Source organism: Macaca thibetana, chromosome 16, assembly GCF_024542745.1.
Source record: "Macaca thibetana thibetana isolate TM-01 chromosome 16, ASM2454274v1, whole genome shotgun sequence".
NCBI lineage: Eukaryota > Metazoa > Chordata > Mammalia > Primates > Cercopithecidae > Macaca > Macaca thibetana.
This window is the reverse complement of record NC_065593.1, coordinates 50,687,626-50,707,359: the sequence shown is the minus strand read 5'-3', so window position 1 is coordinate 50,707,359 and position 19,734 is coordinate 50,687,626. Positions and strand designations below refer to the sequence as shown.

The following is a 19,734-nucleotide window of genomic DNA, read 5'->3' as shown; positions in this document are numbered from 1 at the left end:
AGAGTCTTGCTCTGTCGCCCAGGGTGGAGTGCAGTGGTGCCATCTTGGTGCACTGCAACCTCTGCCTCCCGGGTTCAAGCAATTCTCCTGCCTCAGCCTCCCAAGTGTAGCTGCAATTACAGGCACATGCCAGCATGCCCAGGTAATTTTTGTATTTTTAGTAGGGACGGGGTTTCTCCATGTTGGCCAGGCTTGTCTCGAACTCCTGACCTGAAGTGATCCACTCACCTCAGCCTCTCAAAGTGTTGGGACTACAGGTGTGAGCCACCATGCCCAGCCTCCAAAAACCATGTCAATATTTCTCCTGGGTGCCTCCAAAGGGAGGGTCTCAGGGAGCTGTCACAGTCAGGCAGTGACCTCTCAGCACTCACAGGAAGCATGGCCACCTCTACCATGTCTGGCAGATGCTGTTCTAGGAAATGCCTCTCCATGCCAGCTATCTCTCTCTGCTGCATCCACCCCCTGCATCCCTCTTTCACAACACTTGCAGTCTGTACCATACTTGCTTATAGATGTGTCTATCTCTCTTCTAAACTTAGGCACCTTGTGGCCAGAATTGCAACTCACTCTTTTTGTATCCATCACACAGAACCCAGTGTTGGCTGAATTGAGTGCAGAAATAAAAGAGAAACTGAGTCAATGATTGCATGAATTAATAAATGAAAGGAGGGATGAATGGATGGCACAATGGATGGCAGAATGCCTCAGCTTTTCTAAGCAAGAGCCTGCCTTTTGTGTTGATGAAAACGCATGGTGGAGGAAAACTAGGCCCTTCACTGAGCAAGATGTTAAGTCCTGGTGTTCAGAAACCTACGATTCATTTCTCCCTTCATCTGTCTCAAGAGTAGCAAAGACGAGTCTCTTGTTTACAAAGTCTTTGAGAGACACACCTGAGAAGTCTCCTGTTTTCACTCTTTACCCTTTGGGTCTTGGAGACTTTTTTTTTTTTTTTTTTAAAGGAAATGTCAAAATCGTTAAAAGCAAGGAAGACCCTGGAGGTCTAATGAATGCTTGAGGAGGAGCAGAAAGGCTGGGTCACATGCTTTCCAGGGACAGGTCAAGCCAATGTTCTATGCTTATGGGATAGCATGGAGGATGGCGGTGGGCTGAGCCAACGGTATGTGACTTTGACGAAGTCTTCTGAGAAAGGTAGGTCTAGACAGGTTGGTGAGAAGGAGGGACAGCAGCCTTAGATCAGGGACAGGCTGTGTGTGATCTTCAGCAAGTGACTGAAACTTTCTGACCCTCTGCCCCCATTTCTTCATTTCTTTTTCTTTCTCTTTTCTTTCTTTCTTTCGTTTTTTTTTTTTTTTTTTTTTTTTTTTTTGAGACAGAGTCTATCTCTGTCACCCAGGCAGGAGTGCAGTGGCTTGATCTTGGCTCACTGCAACCTCTACCTTCCAGGTTCAAGTGATTCTCCTGCCTCAGCCTCCCAAGCATTTGGGATTAGAGTTGTGCACCACCATGCCTGGCTAATTTTTGTATTTTTAGTGGAGATGGGGTTTCGCCTTGTTGGCCAATCTGGTCTCAAACTCCTGACCTCAGGTGATCCGCCTGCCTCGGCCTCCCAAAGTGTTGGGATTACAGGCATGAGCCATGGTTCCTGGCCCATTTATTCATTTCTCATGGTGGAGAAAAATCTCTGCCTCGTGGGATTGCTGGTGGTTTTAAGTAAGATCATTGCTGTGAGGTGCAGTCATTTAAAATCCAGTCCAGTTGTTCTTCTCCCAACTGAATTCATCACCTCTTCTCTCAATTAATCTCTGTATGTCTGTTGTTGAACTTATCATTGTATTGCAGTGAGTTTGTCTGCATGCTTATCTGCCCACTAGACAACAAGATTCAAGAGAATGGGTGAATAGGTCTTATTCCTGTGGCATCCTCTGAACCCAACCCAGGGCCTTGTATGGAAGACTAGAAGGTGGATAAATTATAAGTTTCATTCTTCTTTCCCTGTTCACAATGCTCAGAAACATAGATCATCCAGTTTGGAGGTGAGGGTGCTTCTTCCAAGACTACCTGTAGCTCTGAGGATTCCAAATTTAGCACATCAATAAATAAACAGCTTCTTTATGGGTAGATAAACAGCTTCCAGATCAACAAACGGTGGTATAATAAGATGTTCCTCTGCAAACTGGCCCAAACAACAATGAGGAAAAGATGCAGGAGTCCCAAACAGAACACGCCAGTGAGGGGATATAAAAGTGAGGGCGTCAGGGAGCTGTCACAGTCAGGCAGCGACCTCTCAGCACTCAGCACAAGGAAGCACGGCCACCTCCACCATGTCTGGTAGTTGCTGTTCTAGGAAATGCTGCTCCGTGCCAGCCATCTCTCTCTGCTCCACCGAGGTGAGCTGTGGAGGCCCCATCTGCCTGCCCAGTTCCTGCCAGAGCCAGACATGGCAGCTGGTGACTTGTCAAGATAGCTGCGGATCATCCAGCTGTGGACCACAGTGCTGTCAGCCCTCCTGTCCTGTGAACAGCTGTGCCCAACCCCTGTGCTGTGAGCCTGCCATTTGTGAGCCTTCTTGCTCCGTGAGCAGCTGCTGCCAACCCGTGTGCTGTGAGGCCACCACCTGTGAGCCTTCTTGCTCCGTGAGCAGCTGTGCTCAACCTGTGTGCTGTGAGCCTGCTATTTGTGAGCCTTCTTGCTCCGTGAGCAGCTGCTGCCAACCTGTGTGCTTCGAGGCCACCATTTGTGAGCCTTCTTGCTCCGTGAGCAGCTGTGTTCAACCTGTGTGCTGTGAGCCTGCTATTTGTGAGCCTTCTTGCTCCGTGAGCAGCTGCTGCCAACCTGTATGTGCTGAGGCCACTTCCTGCCAACCAGTCCTCTGTGTGCCCACTTCCTGTCAGCCTGTCCTCTGCAAATCCAGCTGCTGCCAGCCAGTTGTCTGTGAGCCCAGCTGCTGTTCAGCTGTCTGCACCCTGCCTAATTCCTGCCAACCTGTGGTCTGTGAGCCTGCCTGCTGTCAGCCGGTGTGCCCGACACCTACCTGCTCTGTGACCAGTGGCTGCCAGGCTGTCTGCTGTGACCCCAGCCCTTGTGAGCCATCTTGCTCAGAGTCTAGCATCTGCCAGCCAGCCACCTGTGTGGCTCTGGTCTGTGAGCCAGTTTGCCTCCGCCCTGTCTGCTGTGTTCAGAGCCCGTGCGAGCCATCTTGTGTCCCCAGCACTTGCCAAGAGCCTTCTTGTTGTGTCTCCAGTATCTGCCAACCCATCTGCTCTGAGCCCAGCCCCTGCTCACCAGCTGTCTGTGTGCCCAGTCCATGCCAACCTACTTGCTATGTAGTCAAGCGCTGTCGTTCTGTCTGCCCTGAGCCAGTTTCCTGCCCATCTACCTCCTGCCGACCTCTTTCCTGCCGTCCAGGGTCTTCTGCATCTGCCATCTGCCGACCAACTTGTCCTAGGACTTTCTACATACCCAGTTCCAGCAAACAGCCTTGCAGTGCTACGGTTTCCTACCGCCCGGTCTCCCGTCCGATCTGCCGCCCAATCTGCTCTGGACTCTTCACCTATAGGCAGCCATATGTGACACCCATCTCCTACCGTCCCTCCTGTTACCGCCCATGCTACTCCATCCTGCGCCGCCCAGCCTGTGTCACTTCCTACTCTTACCGCCCAGTCTGCTTCCGCCCGTCTTGCACTGAGTCCGACTCTTGCAAACGGGATTGCAAAAAATCCACTTCCAGCCAAGTGGATTGTGTTGACTCAACCCCCTGCAAGGCGGATGTCTCAGAAGAGGGTCCCTGCCAGCCCACTGAGGCCAAACCCATCAGCCCAACCAACCGTGAGGCTGCAGCAGCTCAGCCTGCTGCCAGCAAGCCTGCCAACTGCTAAACTGGCTTCAGCTCCCCAATTCTTGCAAAGCAAGCCACCAGCTAGAGACAAAACTACACTGTCCTCCCCAAAGCTCATTTTGACTTAGCTAGGAGCTCTTTCTTTCTGCATTGTTACTCACCATCTGCTTACACCTCAAAGAACTCATCAGAAATGTCAGTATCCTGATCACTGAAATGAAGCCCTTCTGGACAGTGAGAGGGAGACATTCCAGGTTCTTGTCTTCTGCTGCAATTAAGCTGAGAAGAACTGCTTTGCCACATCATCTCAGGTCTCTTTCCTGCACGTAGTCTTTTCTGTCACCACGTATGTGCTCCCTTGCTATGCATGCTTGTGTTCCTTAGGGACTTCTCCAATCAAGTAAAACATGTAACTGTCCAATAAAGGTGGTTAAGCTGAAGCGACTTGCTGTTCTCCTTGCTCTTCCATTAATGCCATAGTCTCATCGGTGACTTGCTTTTTCTTCGACAGCAGCTTCATTCAACCATCCATCCACCCACCCATCCCTCAGGCATTATTAGATAGCAGCTAGGTGCCAGGGATTGTGTTTAGCTCTAAGGATAAACAGAAGTCTCAGTCTTTGCTCTCAAGAAGCTCACTCTCTGGTGTGCAGCAAGACAATTATGACATTCCTTTGTGCCAAGTACTCGGAGATAAGCACAGAGCACCATGAACTCAGCAGAGCGTGGTGGGGGAACAAGGAAAGAATTATTGGAGAATGTGATACTGGCATCGAGTCTTTCAGTACGAGCATGAATCAACCAGCTACAAACAGGAAAGGAAAAGTTTTCTAGGCAAAGGAGACATGTACAAGTGAATGGGGCTTGAGAGCAAATTGTTCATTAGGTGAGGCGTGGGCAGAGTTGTTCTTTGAGGAATGAGCCACGAGGTCAGATTGTAGACAGTGATCTGTCTATGTTGGGCCTTGCATGCTAGACAGAGGTGTTTGGGTTTGTTGCAGGGCTGACATGAAGGCATCAAGGGGCTGCATGCAGGGAGGTGACAGGAAGAGCACTGGGTTTTGGAACATTCCTCTGGCCTTGGTGTGGAGAACTCAATGGAAGAACATGGTTCTGGATATAGAGAGGCCAGGGAGGAAAGGAAGCCAATTGTTTTTGGGTCCACAGTGGAAGAAAAATAAGTGGAGATCAGAGATCATACTTACAGCAGAGAAGGTTGGGTAACTTGGATTTCTTGTGTGAGAATTTTGTTTATGTTCTCCTAGTTCCTCCAAGACACTCATAGGATAAATTCCATATCTTACAATCTCCAAGGACAGAGTCTCTTCAAAGCAGTCACTCCTTACACTTACTGCACAGAATGGAGGCCTATTCCTTGTCCTCAAGGTGCAGGTTGAGTCATCAAGAGCACAGTGTGAGGGTCGACCAGGGCTTCTCAACTCCAGTGTTATTGACATTTTGGGCTGGGTGATTCTTTGTTGTAATGGCTGTCCTGTGAATTGTAGGATGTTAAGAAGCATCGCTGGCCTCTATGAACCAGATTCTAGTAGCATCCCTTGAGGGTGATGATCACAAATGTCTCCAGACACTGCCAAACATTGCCTGGGAGTGCAAAAATCACCCCTGTTTGAGAATCACTGGGTCAGACTATGGCAGAGGGAGAAAGTCAGAAGCAAAACTTACCACATTGATGTTGGAGTTACTGATTCATCAAGCCATTGGGATTTATCATTGTCTCCTTCCAGAGTCAAGAGTGGAGCTGGCCAGCCGGATGCTGTGGCTAATGCCTGTAATCCCAGCACTTTGGGAGGTCCAGGCGGGCGAATCATCTGAGGTCAGGAGTTCAAAACCAGCCTGGCCAACATGGTGAAACCCCATCTCTACTAAAAATACAAAAATTAGTTGGTCGTGGAGGCGCACACCTGTAGTCCCAGTTACTAGGAGATTGAGGCAGGAGAATTGCTTGAACCCGGGAGGAGGAGGTTGCAGTGAGCCAAGATCACGCCATTGCACTCCAACCTGGGTGACAGAGACAGACTCTGTCTAAAAAAACAAAAACAAAAAAACAGCTGAGAGAGAGAGAGAGAGAGGAGTCGGCTAGGGTTTTGAACCTCTGTACCAAGTACTGGACTAAGTATTTCATACGGATTACAGCAATTCTGTGAAGTAATATGTATTCTCTCCTATTTTTTCCCTGTACATAAGATGCAGAATTTGAAGGACAAACAATCCAAGTGCCCATCCATGGACAAGTAAATTGTAGTATATTCACACAATGGGATATCATACTGTGAAAATGACTGGACACGGGGACATGCAATAGCATGGGCGAATCTTACCAACATAATGTTGATTGATATAAACAAGCTCCGGAAAACCATACGTGTGTATATATTTACATATATTAATATAATGTGTGTGTATATATATACACACACTCAAACATACGTGAGTGTATTGTTCAAAAACCGCAGGCACACATATGTATGAGTATACATGCCTTAATACACATACGCACATACACAAACATACATATATATACACACACACACATATATGAAGGGAGTGATAAAATTCATGATTGTCGTGGCTAATAAGTAACATGCAAATGACTAAAACCCAATTATTTCCAAAGCCTAGGTTCTGTGTGGATCATCATATTTCTCAATGTGGTCACAAGGTGTCTTTGTTGATACACTGCGTGTTTTTAGTGCCTTGAACTATAGCAAGACAGCTGTTCTTGCGATTGAGAGGTTCCTTTAGGAGGAAAGAAAACAAGAGCAGAATCACTTAGAGAAAAATGGATGGAGAATGGATTGCTTTAAAACTATAAAAGTGGTATAGGATATTGGACTGAAGTTGATGTGATTTTTCAATTATACTCATGTTCCCATTTTGATTGACATATTTAGTAAGACTGAAAGTATTAAATACTTCCTTTGGGAAGATGAAGAGCTTTGGGGTGTAAATATTCAGCAATAAACCACAGTGCATGGATTCTTGCAGATTGAAAGATGCCAACATGAATAGAGACAAGAAGGAGGGCAAAAGAAGTGATCCATGGTGTGACATAGAAACCAATTGTGGGGAAAAAGGCGTTTCAATGACAGGGGAGAAGGTTTTCCAGACATTGTTCTGATCAAAAACGTTTCTCTTCTTTTTAAAATGAGGGTGAGGAGGGTGCCAAGGAGAAGGCGTTTTGTAGCTGGGGGTTTGCAAAGTACCCTCCAGCGTTTCCAGTATTTTCAATAATTTGTGAAGCAACCAAAACAAACAAACACCCATAAAAAAAGAATCTGAGACACGGCAATGCAGTTGATGAAATCGCCGTACTTTGAAGACTTAGGTAAATAGCTAACACATCCAACAGACTGAGTTAGTGGCAGACCCAGAAATCAAGGCCAGCCCCATCTGGCTCCCCGCACCATGATCTTTCCACTCCGTCATGCGCTCCAGCATGAACCAGGCCAGGATGTTGGCTGGTGTAGAACACTGGACCTGGCTGGTGATGCGGAGCCAGGACAAGCCCAGAGGAAAAGCAGAAGGGCCAAGAAAGTCCCTCATGAATTCCTCTTGGAAGAGATTGGTTTAACGTTAACACCACTTTTCAGTGATTTTTTTTTTTATTATCACTTCTGGCTGTTGTGTTTTTATTTGTATAGAATTCATATGCTGTTGATGCCCTGGGGTGGGTTTGATCCTTCTCGATGAAATATTTGGCAGTTTTTTAAATTTCCAAAATTAAAAGACTGTGTTTGAGTGTATTGATAAGCAGAGGTAAGTACTCACACCAGTGTGGTCTAGTTGCTGATTACAGTCCCTGGAATGGGCGGAGGATCCCCTGGGTGGGGCCTGGGCAACCTGCCCACGAGCCGGCCTGCTGCCATAGGAGTGTCAGCCTGCAGCCACTATATCAGTGTCGCCCTCTCCCTGCCTCCCCAGAATCAGGGAGTCTAATAGGTGGTTAACATTAGGGGTTTGGCAGTCAGACAAAGCTAGGTTTGAATTTTGTTTCTATGCCTTATCATTTGCATAATTTTGGGAACATGATTTAAAATCTATGAGTTAGTTTTGCCACTTCTTCCGGTTTTTTCTTTTCTGTTCTAAAAAAATATTGAGAGGAACCAATTTGGGGGAGATTTTAGGCTTCCTAAAAAGGCCAATGAAGTTTTACATTTTAATATTAACTTCGTTTTAAACCTGGTTTCTTCTGTATTTATTACTTTTTTTTTTTTTTTGCCACTTCTAACATAGTGATGACAATTATACTTACTAAAGTCATTGTGAGGATCCAATGAAAAATGCAGTCAAGGGCTTGGTCTAGTAACTATGCAATAAATGAAAGCCATTTCTATTGTTATTATTAGTAATAGTACAGTAAACAAGTTTCAGGAATGCTAAATGGGAAGGTTTTAAAAAGAGGTGGAGACACTTAAGTGTCCCTGGGTTCCATGGACTAATTTTCCATTTCCCGTCTTGACACCCCCTCCCCAAACTGGGTCAAGGCTTCATTTCTGATTGAACAGCGCAAAGCTGCATTCCTGGAGGAAGAGCAGGGCCGCTCTGGCTTGGTAGAGGCCTCCTGATGAAAGGTTAGTGCCAGGAAAGGCCTGCTTCAGTAAGGCTGGGGAGCAACCTGTAAAAGAGACAGCTCATCCAAGAGCAGGCGCAGTGTCAACGAATCCAAATGCAGTGCAGAACTCCCGACTCAACAGACACATTTTCAAAGTTGGAACAACATCTCCGAGGCTCCTGAAGCCTGTTAATCAGATGTTTGCATGCAAGTGAGTAAAAACAATAACAAGGAAAGATGCTGCATGTCGTGCCACCACCCCTAGTGAAGGACTATAAAAGCCCCTCTGTATCGGATGTCTTTCAAATGCAGGTATACTGAGCTTGCGACTTCCCAGAAAGGTCAGCACCAGCACCATGGCAGACAGCTGTTGTCCTGGAAACACCACAGCCATTCCAGCTGTGCCCACCATCACCACATACCCAATTAGAAGCGACTTTCGGCATGCTCTCTGTTTGCCTAGTTCCTGCCACAGCAGAACGTGGCAACTGGTCACATGCCAAGAAAGCTGTCAGCCATCCATTGGTGCCCCAAGTGGCTGTGATCTTGCTTCGTGTCAACCTACCTGCATCCCAGCAACATCTTGTGTGGGTTTTGTTTGCCAACCTATGTGGTCCCACGCAGCCTGCTATCAGTCTGGCACTGGTCAGCCTCCTTGTCTGGTTAGCTCATGTCAGCCATCCTGCTCGGAATCTACTTGTTGTCAGGAAAAGTGCTGCAATGCCAGTCCCTGCCAGCAAAAATCCTGCCAGGAATCTGTCTGCATGTCTGGATCATGTCAGGCAGCTTGTGGCCAATCAGTCTGCTGTGATGCTGGATCCTGCCAGCCATCCTGCTCTGAAGTGACCTCCTGTCCGGAAACTTCTTGCCTACCAACCGTCTGTACAGTTAGTCCATGCCAACCAACTGGGTGCCAAGGAAGTTCATGTCAACCCGTCAGTGGTGAAGGCCAGCCCTGTAAATCAACTTATTATCAACCCATCTGCTATATTTTCAAGCCTTGCCAATCAGCCCTCTACATGCCTGTTTCCTGCCAGCCATCGACTTGTGTGTTCAGTTCTTGCAATACTACTTGCTGCGTGCCTTCCCTTTGCCAGGCACTTCACAGCCAACCGGCTGCTTCCACATGCTTCATCTACCAGCCAGTGGCTAACTGCCAGGTCCCTTGTTCCGCAAAGGACTGTTGCAAACCAGCTTCCTGTGACACTGTGATTTCTGGCCAACCAACCTGTGATGGACCCACTTCCTATAACCAGAGTGGCTGCAAATCAGCTTGCTGTGTGACTGGTTTAGGCACATCACCCAGTGGTGCCTCCAATTGCTTGCCAACTTCATGCCAATCCAGCTGTGAGTCCAGCTTCTGCAAGGCAACACTTTGTTAATGGAGCACTCTTCACACCTCCTCTGAGGGTCTGCCGCTGTCTATAAATGCATAGCCATCCCTGGGTGCCTGCCTCCCACCGAGTACAAATGCTGCCTGCTTTCTAACTTTACCGTGAGTCTACCTCCACATTCTTTCCAGGTGCTGACCAGGTAACTTGTCCAGGCACAAAGAGATCTTTCTTAACCAAGAATACCTTTCAGCAACCATGGACTATCACACTGCTGCTTGCATTTCCTGATGATGTCAATTCATTTCACTTTAGCAAATCCTCTCTTGTTTATCTTTCTTGATGCTGCCTGGTCTTTCAGAAGACCCTTTTGCTGCTAGCTGCTAATAAAAATGTGACTGGTTAAGTATGATAAATAAGACTCTTGGAATGCTTTCATTCCTACGCTCACCCCTATGTAGATTTCCTTCAGGTCACATTTGAGCACAATGAGCTTGAGTCATCTAAGTCAGTGGGTCTGCATTGGTCTGCAAGGGTAGCTGGTGTCTAGGATTATAGATTCTCCCGCTGGACGAGAGTAAGGGCGAACAGTTCACTGGCTTCCAAAATTTTCAGCACCAAGGATTCTTTTGAGCTGAGTGGGCTCACTTTCCCCACAGTGAGTAGACAGGAAGTCAACAGCAAAAATGGTTCTGGAAAGCCACAGATGAAAACAAACATGAGGTATTGGCCATGGAGAATTGCTTAGGGTTAATTCAATTTTTTTTTTTTTTTTGAGATGGGTTTTTGCTCTTATTGCCCAGGCTGGAGTGCAATGGCATGATCTCAGCTCACTGCAACCTCCACCTCCCAGATTCAAGCAATTCTCCTGCCTCTGCCTCCCGAGTAGCTTGGATTACAGGCATGTGCCACCACGCCAGCTAATTTTTGAATTTTTTTTTTTTTCTTTTTTTAGTAGAGACAGGATTTCTCCATGTTGGTTAGGCTGGTCTCAAACTCCTGATCTCAGGTGATCTGCCCACCTTGGCCTCCCAAAGTGCTGTGATTACAGGCATGAACCACCACGCTCGGCCAAGATTCATTTTAACGATCAATTTACCTAGTTACCAATTTAAATAAAATTAAAAACTCTTTAGAATTTTTTTGTCAGTTTGTTTGCTGCTTTTTTGACACTTTAAGAGACAGTTTTAAGAACAATTAGTTGAAGGGAACTTAAATGGGTAGGCTGATTTTCTTTTGGGGAAATCTTAGGGGAAGATTTACAGTGTTTTCTTGCAGCAGTGGTACAGGGTCTTTCCTCCAGGGGATTCAGCCTCTCCTGTAATCAAGGAGTTCTGTGTCTGTGAAATAATTTAGATCTAAAATTGCATGAAAGGTCATGACCCTCTACTGCAACAACTCAAGTCACAATGTTTGGCTACCAGGCCCTAAGTTTGTTGAGTAGACCAAGTTATGCTCTAATAGGCCACCTACACATTTTGTTTCTAGGGACGCTATGATCAATGAGCCACTGCCAAAGAGCCCCGTAGGCCAAGGTACTTTGATGGTTGGTCTGTTCCTCCTGTCTTTCCCAGTAGATGTGCCTACCTTATCTTTTGGGGTGGGTAAGTACTGCTAACTTTTCTCTGCTGCTCTGGGATTCCCTACTCCCCTCTGATACCAGGGAGTCCATTTGGAGGAGGTCAGCCCCTACCATCTGGCCTACAGTGAAGAGTTAACTAACACAAAGCTGTTCAAGGACTCCTCTTGTTGATGTATTTCTCAATGAAGGGGGTGTCTTCTAGGCTTTTATGTGGAACATAGTTGTGGGATGCACACTGCGTATGGTAAATGCAGTCTAATGTTCTCTTTCCCTGCGCCTTTGGTCTCTCTCCTCCACATCATGCTAGAGAAGTTCTGGCATCTCAGCCTCATTACATGTAGATCACTGTTGAATTCAAGTTTCAGTCCATTAAACAAGCTATTTTAGCCGCCTCCAGTTGCATGGTTAAATGTGATAAATCTGAAATCTCTAGTGAGTGCCATCACATCAACAAATTTGGGTCAATCTGTTGTTATATTCCTCCTTCCTTGGTCTAGACCTTTAAAAGTCTATTTTTTGTACACGTTCTTGCAGGTTTCTGCAGATATGTATTAGTAAAATCTTGCAAGTCTTTTGGTGTGTAAGCAAGTTTCTCCTGGGTTGTAGCATGCTCCTGTCCACTTAGAATATGTTGAAATTTGACTCTAGTTATGAATCTCGTGGCAACAGGGGTGGTTGTGGTGGATTCTAAGGAGAGCAAGCATCCTGTTTCAAGGCCACTCCAGCTGAGGTTATCACAGGATTTTCAATAAGAGCACACCACTCTTCTCAAGACAGTGGAGGGTCAGTTTACTTGTTTCCACTGTAAGGGAGGTTCAGAGTTAATCTCACACAAATAAATGTTGTGTTTGATTTTCAGAAATCTTGGCCCTGTGGCTATAAGAAATAAGTGATTCCTTTAGGGTTGTCATGGAAACTCTAGATGGTGACTTGAACTCAGGGTTAAATGACTTGGGCCCAAGATTTTCTTTCTGCCAGCACTCAAAAGCCCCAAAACGATGCACCACCTGAGTCCTTACAGTCATCATTACATCCATGAGGGTCAAGTGGCCATTTGACTGTCATGACACTTGACTTGATTGGTACCTCGCCACAATTAATCACAAGTGACGGCTTGATGAATCATGATGCTACACCATATGGATTATTTTCATTTCATTTCCCACTGGCAAGAATCTCAGCACTGTGCTCAAGCCCAAGGGTATGACCAAATCAATCTTTCTTCCTGGTACCATTCCCAGTACCAATTCTTTATCAGTCAGAGTCTAATCAGGAGGGAGAAAAATCCATATATTAATTTGTACACAGATGGCTAATATAAAGAATTATTAACTATTACAGGGGATTGAGATAAAGGGGGACTGGCTAGTGGGAGGTAAAGAGAACACTAAAAAATATAGGAATAGCAGGTATTAAAATCTGTTACTGCTCCTAGGTCTGAGATAGGAAGATAATTCCCCACCCTCACCCCCAGGCTGAAGTCCAGACTGTGTTGGAGAGAACACAGCTGTGACTCACTGGATGGTGGTGAGGTTTGCTGAGATGCCACACTGGTGGACTTGCTGGAAATTTGCTCTGTGGAAAGCCACGTGCATTGCAAGAGTTGGTCACCACTGAATCCACATGTGCTGCTTGTGCCTGGTGAAGAACACAGAAGCCAGGGAGAGAATACATCTTTCCCCCAGTGTCTTTCCAGTCCTTTCTATTGACAAAGTTTAACATTGTGTCAGCTGGCCAAGGAGAAATATTCATAGGATCCCTCTGTATTATCATAGAGCAGGCAATGAAGGGTGTACTTGTAGGTGAGCAGCAATAATTTAGTAACTAGAACACAAATCTTCATAGTTCACATTTTTTTTTTTGTCACTGATGTACACTTTGGAGCTGTAGAGAGATTATTAGTGGTTCTATCCCCAGTTTCAGAATCGCAAGGGTCACAGTCATGAAAGAAGATTCTGGGTCAAAAAAGAGGGAGATGGCCATAAGAACAAAATCTAGCATCTGAACATGGAAATGTCTAGCTGGAGAATTTCTACCCATAGTTGAATTGACTAATGTCAGCATTGGTAATTCTGCTTCTTGAATCCCTAGATACAGGTGGGCTTATCATTTCAACAGTTCAAGTAGCTAGATCTGTTCTAGTCTTCTGATAGGTATTTTCCTCTTATTTCTAACTATGTATGGCTATTGCCTTCAGTACCTTTTCTACCCACACACATGCACACATACATACATGCATACACATGCACTCACACACACACTCAGACACACATGCGCACACACACACACATACACACACACACACCACATTTCAATTTAGTTATATGGCTGCACTTAAGTTGATTTGTTTGCTCCATAATTTACAATGGCCTATAAAACATGCCTAGCCAAACCTGAGTAAAGAGCACTAAAAGACTGATTTTAGCATTTTAGCCTTCCCCATCTAACTGGCCCAGCTGATATCACCCCCTTCTGCCCCCCTGTCTTTTGGATGACTCCTGTCCCAGTTTAAATGATTGGGCTTCTGTCCTTATGTCTTTATGACCAGTGCCCTGACTTTCTCCTAGATCGGGCCTTCTCCCCAGCCTGAGGAGGGACCTTAGGATTTGCTCATAAACTTACCTGATGCTCACTGGCTGAGCATCTGTTGTTTCAATCCTCTCAATCACCGTGGTTTGTGGTTCTCAGTAGTTAAATAGGTCTTGCCAGTATGTGTGGGACATTCTAAAAAAACCCTTATAGATGAAGGAAAACTAACCAAAAGAGCCCTGGAATAATGAGACATCAAGGTCCACACTGTCTGTGCATAGGCTGAGCTGGGACCTGAGTGGAAGGGAGGGGCATGATGTCAGGCGTGGAGGGTGGGCTCTGTATAGAGATAACTTCCCCAGAAACTTGCAGCTTTTCCTATTCTGGTGCCTCAACATACCAAAGCCATACCTTTTGCACTAGTAAGTGTGATTTTTCTTTGTTTTTCTTATGATGTTTTACTCCATCCCAGGGAAGAAGTTTTCGATGAAATGTTATGGGCCTAATTAAAATAAATTATATATTGGTTATTTATATGGAATATAGGACTCACCCAATCCCCAACCCCTTCTCTCTCTCTCTCTCTTTTTTTTTTTTTTTGAGAAAAAAAAATCCCAAAGTGTTGGGATTACAGGCGTTAGCCACCGTGCCCGGCCCCCAACCCCTTCTCTTTAAATCACTAGTTAGAAAGTTTATTTGTATAGAAGCAAAGAAATAATCAGTGCATTAACCTTTAGCATTCAAGTCAAAGTGTATCCTGTGGAAAGGTGATCAGGAATGTGGTAGACGAGAACCACCATTACATAAAGATACTTCCCTGTTGGCAATTCCTTTGCAGGGAGACTAGGACTTGCAAGTTAGCTAGGGGCCTGCTGGGTTCAACTAACTTGCCACTGAGAAAAGCACTGATCAAAGGGTGCAGGGGACAGTTCTATTTCTAATTAGGAACTTCACAGTGTAATCTCACTGGTCACTGAGGGACAAGAGTATGGGTGTTTGCCTTATGACCTACCTGCAAATGCAACTCAGAGGAGGACCTCTATGTTGGTGGTGAGGAAAAAGCACTAGACCATGGCTCAAAGGAGAAGGACTGAGTTGCATCCTGGCCACTTATTTACTGTATGACCTTATGTAAGACCAATGTCCTAATCCACAACATGAAGAAGTTAGTTTATGTTACCTCTGAGGGCTCATTTATTTACATGATCTTGTGAGTCTGTTGATGTGTTCTGTGAGGTTCTAAATATTCTCAAACTGATTAAGACTAAAGCCTCTTGCAACTCTGGAACCAATGGGAAAGAGATTTGGAAGGAAAAATTTTTAGTATGCCATAAAATAAGAAATGTGATTGACTAAATTATTTGCATCTGCGGTCCAAAAAGAAAACTAGAAACAAAAAGCGGAGGGGGGAGAGAGGGGACTTGATATCACAAAGGAATTGCCATGGATGGAATGTCTCCCGGAAATGACATTTTGGTGGACACCCTGTGCAAAATCTCTCTTGAGACATGAATGGAACTTCGTAGAAGATGAATCCTTAAGAAAGCCTGTGAAAGAATTCTCGAAAGTATTATTTCTGAGAGATTTCAAAATTAAAATAACAATTACATGTTACTTTACAGGTATTAGATTTGCAAAAAATAGAGTGCTCTATTAGAGCCTAGCAAACTTATTCTGTAAAGGGACAGAGAGCACATAATTTAGGCTTTGTGGGGCACATGGTCTCTGTTGCAACTACTGAATGTTGCCATTGTACCATTGCATTGTATCATTACATTTATAGACAATATGTAAGCAAATGAGTGTGGCTGGGTTCTAATAAAACTTTGTAAAAACGGGCTGGGGTTCTATTTGGCTCATGGTGAAACGGGAAAAGTTTCCTTGTTCCCCTCGCAGGGCGTGCAATGGGGGCATGGCAATGGGGGCATGACTGGCTTCTTCCGTGCCCCGCTGCTCAGACTTCTAGGGGAAGCGTGCAGATGGGCAGGCTGTGGGGCTCTGACCCCACGGCAGCATCTAGGGGTGAGTGTTTACAGCTGAAGCCCCAGTGGATGTGTGTACAGGGTACTCTTTCAGGTTAGCCTCCCTCCATAGGTGGGTTGTGTTAGTTAGCTCAATTAGACCCCCTGCCTTATTGCAAGGACAGAGGGCTTTCTGTATCCCAGGGTTTCCTGCCTTGGTGTACCGGAGGAATCGGATCACACATGGGCTTGGAGGATGAGTGCAAGGTTTTATTGAGTGGAAGTAGCTCTCAGCAGATGGTGGAGCCAGAAGGGGGATGGAGTGGGAAGGTGGTTTCGTCTGGAGTTGGGCCGCTCAGTCAGGCTCCTCCCACCCCGCCCCCACAAACTCTCCGTGGTTTCCCCAGTCGATGGCCTGCCGGCCTGCTGGCGTCTGCCGCCGCCTGTCGGTGTGCTCTTCCCCCGGTTTGTTTCTCTGGGTGTCCAGCTGCCTGTGTCTCTTCCCACCAGGCACAGGATGAGGGCGTAGTGGGCCAGGGTGGTTTTGGGAATTGCAACATTTGGACACAAAAACAGAAATGCCTGTTCTCATTCATTCAGAAATTCCTGTTCCCTAGGTCCATGGGCACAGTTGGGGTGGAGTCCTCGCCAGGGACCCAGCCTTCTTCTCCCAGCACTCCCTGCCCCCTGCCCCCCTCCCATATCAATGGGCCATAGTTTTCTGACTCATGTGCTATATAACGCCAAGTGTTGGTGGGAGTGGGAATTTACATTAGCAATTTGCATTGCTAATGGGATTGTTGGCTTATTTGGTCACTTTAAAGAACAATCTGAAACTATTTATGTAAATTATGTAAGTGATGCTGCATGATCCAGCAATCCTGCACCTGAGTGTGTATTTCCAGAAAATTCTCACACAGGTCCATAGAGAGATGTACATATGGATGTTCACTGTAGCATCACTGTGGTGGCAAGAACGTCAAAGGAAAGTTGGTGTCCACCACTGTGAAAGTGGGTAGGCAACTTGGTGATTCTCTTCATGGAGTATTGTGCAGAAATTAGTAACAGTAGATTACATATACACAGTGTTGCATAGATGGGTTTTTAAAAATTCTGCTTAAGGACAAACCAGAATGCTATTTATATAAGGTACATGTGTACTAAACAATAAATACTTTATAAGGATATATACAAATGAATTAAATAAATTTAATGTGCATTGAATATACATTAGACAGAATAGCATAGAGGCCTATAGGAAAAGAAGGGAGTAAAGGGAGAAGAAGAAGTAAATTAACTGATATGTAAGTACATAAAAAATAAATAAGAGAGAGACCATGCCAAAATCACAGATGATAATAATTCACTTATTTATAACTGAGGTCCCAAAAGAATATTTTTTAAAAAAGGAAGGAGAGAGAGGGAACTTGACAGCAGAAAGGAATTACCATGGATAGAATGTCTTCCAGAAATGACATTTTGATGGACACCCTGTTCAAATTCTCTCTCCCACATCTTCCATGGAGATTTCCATCATGCTAGAGGAAGGATATGGCTCTGGGAAGCAGAGGCACCTCATCTCACATTGCACAGACTTTTCAACAATGTTTCTTACAAGAGGATGCAGACATTGTTTAAGGAGTTGTATTAACTTTAATAATTTGTTTATTGATACCAGGATTCTCAAGATACCTGAAACTTCGAATTTCATTTTATAATAGTTTTTTTTTTTCTGATCCATCTAAGTCTATCTCACAGTTTTTGTTGTTCCAATGACAGATTTCTCAGTCTTATAGGTGAATGTGTTTACTGGCCGTCTGCCAACATGCAAACTTCACATTCTAAACATGTCAGATGTGAAACATGGGTTGAGAAGCTTTGTATCTTTAACCACGCTTGGCAACAGTTTAAATGACATAGCATTTATTTTCTCCTTTTAAGTTTGCTACAGCTTGTCCATAAAACATCTGAATCCCCTTTCATAAGCAATGTTCTGCCAAGCCTGAACATGTAACTAAATCTTTCTTTACCCTTATGTTCAGGGCAGGGGAACAATTTTAAAAACACAAGAAAATTTTGAGAAAAATATTACAAGAACCTGCCTCCCAGATTGGCATTTTCTTACTTCTGCTTTGGATCTTTAAATATTAATTGAAATGAAACATTAGACTTGTAAAGTTGAAGTCCCCTTTGTACCCCTCTTCAGTCTCATTTCCCTTTTTTCATCTCAGATATCACTTCTATCATAACTTCATTGTATATCCTCCCAGTAACTGTTAATTTATATAAAAATATAAACAACATCTCGTATTTATAAAGTATTTAAACAAGACCAAATATGAAGGATTGCAGATTTAAGAATTTACATATGAGATGTAAAATTATGCAATTTACTTTTAAATTTCATTATTGCTTTTAAGAACTGTGCATTTTGATACATGGACCTGTTTCATTATATTAGTTATCTATTGCTGCATAACAGTTATCTCAAAACTTAGTGGCTGAAACAACAAATGTTTATTATCTCACTGTTTCTGTGGGTTAGAAGACTAGGTGTGGCTTAGCTAGATACCTCTAGCTTGGAGTCTTTTATTAGATGGTTGGTGAGGTGTTGGCTGGGGCTGCTGTCATCTCATGGCTCAACTAGGGAAGGATTCACTGCCAAGCTCATTTATGTAGGCACTGGAAGGCCACTGGTTTGCACCAATTGTTAGCCAGAGATATCAGTTCCTTTCCTCATGGGCTTCTCCATACTCTGGCTGATTGCCCTCATGGCACAGCATCTGGATTCTCCCAGAGGAAGCCAAGAGAAAGAGAGAGAGCAAGAGAGAGGACATTCAAGTGGAAGTCACAGTCCCTTTACAGCCTAACCTTACCACATGGTTTGGCTGTGTCCTCACCCAAATCTCATCTTGAATGGTAACTCCCACAATTCCCATGTGTCGTGGGAAGAAACCAGTGGGAGTGATTGAATTAGGGGGATGGGTCTTTCCTGCACTGTTCTCGTGATAGTGAATGAGTCTCACGAGATCTGATGGTTTTAAAAAGGGGAGTTTCCCTGCGCTAGCTCTCTTCTCTCGTCTGCCACTGTGTGAGACGTGCCTCTGTTCAAGCTGGAAATTTGTTTGTATACGTAATTTTTAGAAAAAATTTGTGGTTCTCCTGTGAATCTTCTTGGAATTTATTAGACAAAAGTTATTCCCACAAATCATCTAGAGATAAACACTTGGGCCCCTGATGTAATAGCTGAGGACAATGCCCTTAAGTTTCTTAGAAGCCTCTTTGATTTATCTGAGAGTGTCTGTGAGGTTTTTTTCGTTTTGTCTTTTGGAGAGAGAGTCTTGCTCTGTCACCCAGGCTGGAGTGCGGTGGTTTGATCTTGGCTCACTACAACCTCCGCTCCTGGTTTCAAGTGATTCTCCTGCCTCAGCTTCTCTAGTAGCTGGGACTACAGGTTCCCACCACTGTGCCCGGCTAATTTTTGTTGTGAGCCCTTAAAAGGGACAGAAATTGTGTGCTCAGGGAGCTCGGATTTTGATTTTGAGACAGTAGCCTGCCGATGCTCCCAGCTGAATAAAACCTTTCCTTCTACAACTTGGTGTCTGAGAGGTTTTGTCTGCGGCCCATCCTGCTACAAATATACTTATGCTTTGCTATATATTTATTACTATTGGTCACTTAAAAGAGATTGCTTGGAAAGAACTGGATTGATTTTGCTAGGAATCAACCTTAAAGGGTAGAAGATTGTTGAAATTTGACCCTTTCAGTCTTAATCTTTGTTCCAAGCAGGAATCTGACTGGGGCTGAAGAGCTTGGTTTTTACCTTGTCCTTATCTTGCATAAGGAATGCTTTTGTTTAGGAAGAGGATCTGAAGGTTTTCTGGTCTGGGATAGGCCACAACCACTGTGGAACACAGTGATATTGAAGGATGGATAAGGCTTGCATGCTTTCCTTAGCGAGT

The 19,734-nt window shown here is 44.8% G+C and overlaps 4 protein-coding genes across 4 annotated transcripts in view; 2 read left to right on the top strand and 2 right to left on the bottom strand.

Moving 5' to 3' along the window:
* The window catches only part of LOC126938621 (eukaryotic translation initiation factor 1), a 1,120,764-nt gene that overhangs the window by 374,346 nt on the left and 726,684 nt on the right, over positions 1-19,734 (bottom strand). The gene's annotated exons all lie outside the window — the stretch shown is intronic.
* CNP (2',3'-cyclic nucleotide 3' phosphodiesterase) overlaps positions 1-19,734 on the bottom strand; it is a 736,460-nt gene that overhangs the window by 662,474 nt on the left and 54,252 nt on the right. The window lies entirely within an intron of this gene.
* Positions 2,233-3,836, top strand: LOC126938463 (keratin-associated protein 16-1). Its single transcript, XM_050762696.1, has one exon. It carries the CDS (start codon positions 2,283-2,285, stop codon positions 3,834-3,836), a length of 1,554 nt encoding a protein of 517 aa, XP_050618653.1. The 5' UTR covers positions 2,233-2,282.
* KRTAP29-1 (keratin associated like protein 29-1) lies at positions 8,726-9,751 on the top strand. The gene has a single exon (XM_050762819.1). It carries the CDS (start codon positions 8,726-8,728, stop codon positions 9,749-9,751), a length of 1,026 nt encoding a protein of 341 aa, XP_050618776.1.